General features: G+C 54.1%; 1 protein-coding gene across 1 annotated transcript; it reads left to right on the top strand.

The window, feature by feature from the left end:
• Positions 1 to 2,295: 2,295 nt before the first annotated feature.
• LOC309801663 (Golgi-associated RAB2 interactor protein 4-like) lies at positions 2,296 to 8,270 on the top strand (the record flags this gene model as incomplete). Its single annotated transcript, XM_082646740.1, has 2 exons — positions 2,296 to 3,113; positions 8,264 to 8,270. 2 exons carry the CDS (start codon positions 2,296 to 2,298, stop codon positions 8,268 to 8,270), a joined length of 825 nt encoding a protein of 274 aa, XP_082502866.1.
• Positions 8,271 to 8,516: the final 246 nt, after the last annotated feature.

Here is an 8,516-nt window from a genome sequence, read left to right as displayed (position 1 = left end):
GCCCTGTCTGTAGTATGCGAAGGAAGCAAGCAAACAAGCCTGAGCTAGGACCAGCACAAGAACCCGCGGCACCACCATCCTTACCATCATGTTCCAACACTACAGAGATGAGCATCAATTTTACTAGATTGAGGGGAGGGAGGGGTGGGGGCCGGGAGCCGGTTTTCGAACTTCAGTGAGCTCACAGCTCTTAGCTGGCCTTATCTCGAGAGCATCCAGTCCACCCTTGAGCTGTGTCTGGCTCCCAGGCTTCTACCTCTAGCCTCTGGCATGACCCGGGCTGCGGCCAGAAACAGGCTCCCACCTGGAATTCCAGCGTTCACTCCTGGAACGTCCAGCATCCAGTCCTCCTCCAGCCACTAATTCAACTTTTGAATGCCCTGCTCACAAGGGTTTCTCCACACCAAATCTGCAGGAACTTTTTTCTTCTGGGGCTCCAAAACCAAATCCTTAAACCTCACATGAGGGAGAGTATTTGTTAGGTCAGAGCATCCTTGTTGATTGGACCTCCAGTTTGTGACTTCCACAGACCTCATCACGGGAGGCTGGGGAGAGGTCTCTTCTGTTGGTGGACGGAATGGTGGGCACTTGGTGGGGAGCACTGATGAGAAAGGGAGCCAGCCCAAGACCTACACATATGCACTGTTTCCCCTGGCCAAACAAGGTTCCTGACCCCAGAATTAACCCAGAGTTTCCCAGAAGACTAGGAGCTGCAGGGAGCCGCAATTAATGCTTTACTCTCCACCAGCTTTTCCTTGGACCCAAGGAGGAGAAATTACAAAAAGATCACATCACACTCCTTTGATCTGATGATTTCCACACAGGCAAGTGCAGGGAAACACTAGTCTGAAGGAAGAAAATGCATTAAAAACACGTGCACAGGGACTTCCCTGGTGGCGCAGTGGTTAAGGATCCGCCTGCCGACGCAGGGGACCCAGGTTCGAGCCCTGGTCCAGGAAGATCCCACATGCCACGGAGCAACTAAGCCCGTGCGCCACAACTACTGAGCCTGTGCTCTAGAGCCCGCGAGCCACAACTACCGAAGCCCGCACGCCTAGAGCCCGTGCTCCCCAACAAGAGAAGCCAACAATAAATAATAAAATAAATTTACGGGAAAAACAACACGTGCATAGCCCTTAGCTGTTTATAAAGTTCTTGAATGTGTGTGCCCCCTTCCGATTCTCACGTCTTTCCACTTTGCGGATAAGCAAGCGGAAGTTCAGAGCATTTGAAGGACTTGCTCAAGGTGGCAGGTGATGGTGCAGAGAGGGAGCTACCTCGGTGCAACAACTTTCAGACAGTGTGCCACCCCGGTCCCGCACAGAGGTACACAGATGGTGGAGGAGACAGGACAGCACGAGTCATGATCACAACTCTGAGTGACAAATACAATGAGAGACATGTGTTTGGGGACTGGATCTCTTCAGAGGAGGGGGTCTGGGGCATGGGAAGGAGTTCTGGGTTAGGGAAGGCTTCACAGGGGAACTGGCACTCACCATCGTCCACGTTTACTGAGATTTTATGAAAGGACAGAGTAAGGACCGCCACTGCCAACTCTGCCCTATTCGATACAATTAAACCATGAGCTTAAATGGTTCAAATTGATCCCATCGTCTTACATTGCTATAGATTTCATCCAGTAGCTGAATTTGGGGGAGGAAAAGAAAAAGGACCCACACAAAACTTTCCCACTTGAAGACATTTTTATTTTGGTAACGCACCTGAGTCCCTGGCACGATGGGCCTGTCCTCCGCGGGGGCAATGGGGTGTTTGGGAGAGGATGGGGGCCCTGCCCTGAGGGGGCAGCTGGGGGATGAGGCAAAGGGCTCTGTGACAGTGATAGGTCACAAAGGGCTTTGTGACACTGATAGGTCACAAAGGGCATCAGAGGATAAATAGGCTGTGCCAGGGGGTTAGGCTGACAAAGTGGTTACTTCTCTCACTAGGACGGAAGTTCACCACAGCCTCTTGGGGAGATAAAAACCCAGAAGCAGAAGTGAGGTGAGGCGGAGGGGGAGCCTACCGTACCTCTCGACACACTTGAAGAGATTCAGCCTGGGCTCCAGGCGCCCTACAGCGTCCCAACTGTGATTATCTGTGCCCCTACACACACCCCTGCCTCTGGGAGACCCGGAGGCAAACGTGGGGGCCTGTGGGGCGGGCTTGGAAGACCTGCCACAGGGCCGCGTGTGTGACGCAGGAGCATCACAGCTCGCTCTTCTGCCAGTGAGGCCGAGGGAGGGAAGGGCCAGGGAGCCGCCTTAACCGCGCTGCCTGTCGTGATCAAAGACAGCCATGAGTGGGGACTCTCTGCTCCCGTATCACACGGCCCGGAGCAGCACCTGGGTGGACCTGTTCAACACCACCACGGGGAAGCTGCAGCAGCAACTGCACAAGGGCGAATACGACCATTTCAGGTACGCGCCGATATTCGAGAGCGACTTCATCCAGGTCACGAAGAGGGGAGAAGCGATTGACGTGCACAACTGGGGCGGCCTGGTGACCATGGGCATCACATCCACCAGCCCCGTCCTCCCGCTCCCAGACATCATGCTGCTGGCCCAACGGGCCACTGGCTGTGAAAAGCACGCCGAGCGCAGCCAGGCCACCAAGGGCAAGAGCCACAAGGCTGCAAAGACCTTAGAGCTCACCAGGCTCCTTCCCTTGGAGTTCGTGAGGATCTCCACTCACAATCGTGAGAAACAACAGCTGCGCGTGAAGCTTGCCACTGGCCGCTGCTTCTACCTGCAGCTGTGTCCCCCTCTGGACGCGTGGGAAGACCTCTTCGCCGAGTGGGAACAGCTGATTTACCTCCTGCGACCACCAGTGGACAGTGAAAGCAACACCTATGCCGTTCCCGTCTGGGACATGCCCTGCATGCCTGTGTTCGAGGAGGAGCAGGACGGGAGGAGCCCGGCCGTGGAGGATTTCCAAGGAAAGGGGCATCAGGACCAGGTGAACGTCAGCAGCCTGCACACGTGCCCTGAGGTGGCCGGGGCCACGCCTGCAGCTTTTGCTGGGGGGCACGGAATCCAACTGGACTCCCACAAGCCCGATACCATGCCCGATGTGGCCACTGCGAAAGCAAAACCTACTACAGGGCTCGACAAAGCGTCAGCATCGCAGTCAACGACAAAGGTGGAGACAGCAGGGGTTGCAGGAGGCACCGCAGCGGGTGCTTTGAGCACGGCAGTGATCAAGTCTCCTGCCGCTGAAGAGCGGAGCACGGCCATAGCAGCCACAGCCAGCGACGGGCCCGGAGGAAGCAAAACCAACAGAGCCACTGGGGACACTGCCACAACATCCCTGAGGAGCGGGAAAACGGCCTTGGCAGGTGCTGAGAACAATTCAGAGTATGCTTCCAGCACGTCCACCAGCCTCTCCCCAGGGGCCGGCATGACTGTGGTCGGAGCAGAACCTACCAGCAAGACTGTCAAAGCAAGAGCCGACAAGGACGATGAGGGGACCCTCGTCTCAAGCTTGCCACAGGAAGGCAAAGTGAGCGAACAGGATGGCAGCTCACAGAGAGTGTCCCAGGCCCGCAAGGGAAGAAGGGAGAGGAGGGAGCACTGGGGAGAGGACAGAGCTCTGACGAGCCCCAAGCTCTGCAGTTCCGTGGAAAGCCACCACAAGGCAGCGGGGAGCAAGACAATCCCCAAAGCAGCTGGCCCGTGCTCAGGCGGCCGCAGAGCCACTAGAGAGGACCAAAAGGCCAAAGGCCACGGCAGCCCGGGGGGCAGCGAGCAGGGCGCTGCTCCCAAAGGCATCAGCCGTGCTCCTATCACCAGTGAGTCCAAGACCTCGCACAAATCGGGCAGGAGCTTATCTCCAGCACGTTCAGGTCCCACCACCAACATACTCAGCAGGATCAGCTCTTTCTTCAGGAATGTGAGAGCCAGACTTACAAAAAAGACAGTGGCCTCATCACGAAATAAACATGGGAGCATCCTGGCGGAGCCAGTGGAAGGGACCCGAGTGGAGGCCATGACAGAGACAGCAGAGAGTGGCCAGGGCCTGGAAATCACCGGTGTGACATCTGAGACCATGGAGCCAGTGACCGTTGAAGCCCATCAATAGGACCTAGAGCTGGGAGCTGCAAAGGGGACCAGGGCTCTGGGAAATACCCCCGGAGAGCCCATTTCAGCTTCCTTACTGCAATTTAAATAAAAAAACATACAGTCTGAGAACGCATGCAGTGTTTTGTCTGAATTTCTAGGTCCCGAAGCCCAGCCGTAGCCTCACAGTGGATTCTGTGATGTCAGCTGTGCCACAGTCTGAGACCCAGTGTCCAGGCAAGGGCAGCCCCACCTCAGACGCATGCTCAGCACCAACAGCACTGCTCCATCTGGCTTCCACTCCTTTCTGGCTTTGCCCCCCAGGGCCATGGTTCAAAGTCAGACTATGGTCTGGGAAGCTCTCCTTCACTATCCCGCTATTCTTATTGTTTTTTTGTTTTTTTTTTTGCGGTAGGCGGGCCACTCACTGTTGTGGCCTCTCCCGTCACGCAGCACAGGCTCCGGACGCGCAGGCCCAGCGGCCATGGCTCACGGGCCCAGCCGCTCCATGGCCTGTGGGATCTTCCAGGACCGGGGCACGAACTCATGTTCCCTGCATCCTCAGGTGGACTCTCAACCACTGCGCCAGCAGGGAATCCACCCCCTATACTTTTAATAAACACTTATTCCCCCTGAAGGTCTGTGAACAGAGCCAGAACAGGACTCATGTCCCCTCGGGCTATTCAGTGGACAGAAATAAGGGCGGCAGTATTAGCTAGCAATCAGAACAGCAAGCACTCTCATCTAGACTTAGCCATTCCCTGCCCAGGTATATACCCTGGAGAAACACACATGGTCTAAGAAACAACTCTGAGAATGTTTAGAGCAAAAATAACTTAACAGCACAACACGGGCAACAGCCCAAATTTCCATCAGCAGAATTCATACAGCAGGATAGGATGAGATTGGAATATTCAATAGTGAAAAATAAATGAGCTACACACATTAGCATAGATCAACTTCTCATGGTTTTTAAAAACATCAAAAGAATGGGATACAGTTCCACTCATGGAACCATTCTGAAACAAGCTCAAACAACGGATTGCATAGTGTCTATGTTTAAAAAAACGGTAGCTAAACCTGAGGGAAGAGTAAACACAAAATTGAGGACAGTTTACTCTAGGGTGAAAAGGCTAAGTCAAGGAGGTTGACACAAGGCTGTTAGTGCTGCTGGGAATTGTTCTGTCTCTGAAGCAAGATGGTAGGTACACAGGTGTTGTAGTTTTCACATTTTACTAACTCTGAAATCAGGATGGTCCTACAATCACCGTGGCAGTTGTGATGAAGTTATTGGCCAATGCCTTTCTCTTTTAATCATTGTATTTATGCACAAAAATGATGTCAGAAAGGCTTGGCATCTTTAAAGGACATTTATTTAAGGTAAAGTACAAGAACACTTGTTTGGTTATTAGGAAAAGAAGGAACGATATGCCTGTTTTACAGATGAGAACACTGAGGCTCAGAGAAGGTAACCTGCTGCAGTCGAACAATGGGATCTTTGCAGAACAGTGATCCACCAGCCCACTTCTCTATGCAAAGCCCTGTCTGTAGTATGCGAAGGAAGCAAGCAAACAAGCCTGAGCTAGGACCAGCACAAGAACCCGCGGCACCACCATCCTTACCATCATGTTCCAAAACTACAGAGATGAGCATCAATTTTACTAGATTGAGGGGAGGGAGGGGTGGGGGCCGGGAGCCGGTTTTCGAACTTCAGTGAGCTCACAGCTCTTAGCTGGCCTTATCTCGAGAGCATCCAGTCCACCCTTGAGCTGTGTCTGGCTCCCAGGCTTCTACCTCTAGCCTGTGGCATGACCCGGGCTGCGGCCAGAAACAGGCTCCCACCTGGAATTCCAGCGTTCACTCCTGGAACGTCCAGCATCCAGTCCTCCTCCAGCCACTAATTCAACTTTTGAATGCCCTGCTCACAAGGGTTTCTCCACACCAAATCTGCAGGAACTTTTTTCTTCTGGGGCTCCAAAACCAAATCCTTAAACCTCACATGAGGGAGAGTATTTGTTAGGTCAGAGCATCCTTGTTGATTGGACCTCCAGTTTGTGACTTCCACAGACCTCATCACGGGAGGCTGGGGAGAGGTCTCTTCTGTTGGTGGACGGAATGGTGGGCACTTGGTGGGGAGCACTGATGAGAAAGGGAGCCAGCCCAAGACCTACACATATGCACTGTTTCCCCTGGCCAAACAAGGTTCCTGACCCCAGAATTAACCCAGAGTTTCCCAGAAGACTAGGAGCTGCAGGGAGCCGCAATTAATGCTTTACTCTCCACCAGCTTTTCCTTGGACCCAAGGAGGAGAAATTACAAAAAGATCACATCACACTCCTTTGATCTGATGATTTCCACACAGGCAAGTGCAGGGAAACACTAGTCTGAAGGAAGAAAATGCATTAAAAACACGTGCACAGGGACTTCCCTGGTGGCGCAGTGGTTAAGGATCCGCCTGCCGACTCATGGGACCCAGGTTCGAGCCCTGGTCCAGGAAGATCCCACATGCCACGGAGCAACTAAGCCCGTGCGCCACAACTACTGAGCCTGTGCTCTAGAGCCCGCGAGCCACAACTACCGAAGCCCGCACGCCTAGAGCCCGTGCTCCCCAACAAGAGAAGCCAACAATAAATAATAAAATAAATTTACGGGAAAAACAACACGTGCATAGCCCTTAGCTGTTTATAAAGTTCTTGATTGTGTGTGCCCCCTTCCGATTCTCACGTCTTTCCACTTTGCGGATAAGCAAGCGGAAGTTCAGAGCATTTGAAGGATTTGCTCAAGGTGGCAGGTGATGGTGCAGACAGGGAGCTACCTCGGTGCAACATCTTTCAGACAGTGTGCCACCCTGGTCCCGCACAGAGGTACACAGATGGTGGAGGAGACAGGACAGCACGAGTCATGATCACAACTCTGAGTGACAAATACAATGAGAGACGTGTGTTTGGGGACTGGATCTATTCAGAGGAGGGGGTCTGGGGCATGGGAAGGAGTTCTGGGTTAGGGAAGGCTTCACAGGGGAACTGGCACTCACCATCGTCCACGTTTACTGAGATTTTATGAAAGGACAGAGTAAGGACCGCCACTGCCAACTCTGCCCTATTCGATACAATTAAACCATGAGCTTAAATGGTTCAAATTGATCCCATCGTCTTACATTGCTATAGATTTCATCCAGTAGCTGAATTTGGGGGAGGAAAAGAAAAAGGACCCACACAAAACTTTCCCACTTGAAGACATTTTTATTTTGGTAACGCACCTGAGTCCCTGGCACGATGGGCCTGTCCTCCGCGGGGGCAATGGGATGTTTGGGAGAGGATGGGGGCCCTGCCCTGAGGGGGCAGCTGGGGGATGAGGCAAAGTGCTCTGTGACAGTGATACGTCACAAAGGGCTTTGTGACACTGATAGGTCACAAAGGGCATCAGAAGATAAATAGGCTGTGCCAGGGGGTTAGGCTGACAAAGTGGTTACTTCTCTCACTAGGACGGAAGTTCACCACAGCCTCTTGGGGAGATAAAAACCCAGAAGCAGAAGTGAGGTGAGGCGGAGGGGGAGCCTACAGTACCTCCCGACACACTTGAAGAGATTCAGCCTGGGCTCCAGGCGCCCTACAGCGTCCCAACTGTGATCATCTGTGCCCCTACACACACCCCTGCCTCTGGGAGACCCGGAGGCAAACGTGGGGGCCTGTGGGGCGGGCTTGGAAGACCTGCCACAGGGCCGCGTGTGTGACGCAGGAGCATCGCAGCTCGCTCTTCTGCCAGTGAGGCCGAGGGAGGGAAGAGCCAGGGAGCCGCCTTTACCGCGCTGCCTGTCGTGATCAAAGACAGCCATGAGTGGGGACTCTCTGCTCCCGTATCACACGGCCCGGAGCAGCACCTGGGTGGACCTGTTCAACACCACCACGGGGAAGCTGCAGCAGCAACTGCACAAGGGCGAATACGACCATTTCAAGTACGCGCCGATATTCGAGAGCGACTTCATCCAGGTCACGAAGAGGGGAGAAGCGATTGACGTGCACAACTGGGGCGGCCTGGTGACCATGGGCATCACATCCACCAGCCCCGTCCTCCCGCTCCCAGACATCATGCTGCTGGCCCAACGGGCCACCGGCTGTGAAAAGCACGCCGAGCGCAGCCAGGCCACCAAGGGCAAGAGCCACAAGGCTGCAAAGACCTTAGAGCTCACCAGGCTCCTTCCCTTGGAGTTTGTGAGTATCTCCACTCACAATCGTGAGAAACAACAGCTGCGCGTGAAGCTTGCCACTGGCCGCTGCTTCTACCTGCAGCTGTGTCCCACTCTGGACGCGCGGGAAGACCTCTTCGCCGAGTGGGAACAGCTGATTTACCTCCTGCGACCACCAGTGGACAGTGAAAGCAACACCTATGCCGTTCCCGTCTGGGACATGCCCTGCATGCCTGTGTTCGAGGAGGAGCAGGACGGGAGGAGCCCGGCCGTGG

The sequence above is a fragment of the Mesoplodon mirus genome (genome assembly GCF_964341445.2).
Source record: "Mesoplodon mirus genome assembly, contig: SUPER_3_unloc_2, whole genome shotgun sequence".
In the NCBI taxonomy this organism is placed as follows: domain Eukaryota; kingdom Metazoa; phylum Chordata; class Mammalia; order Artiodactyla; family Ziphiidae; genus Mesoplodon; species Mesoplodon mirus.
Note: the sequence above shows the minus strand (reverse complement) of the source record. Positions and strands in the feature narration are given on the sequence as shown.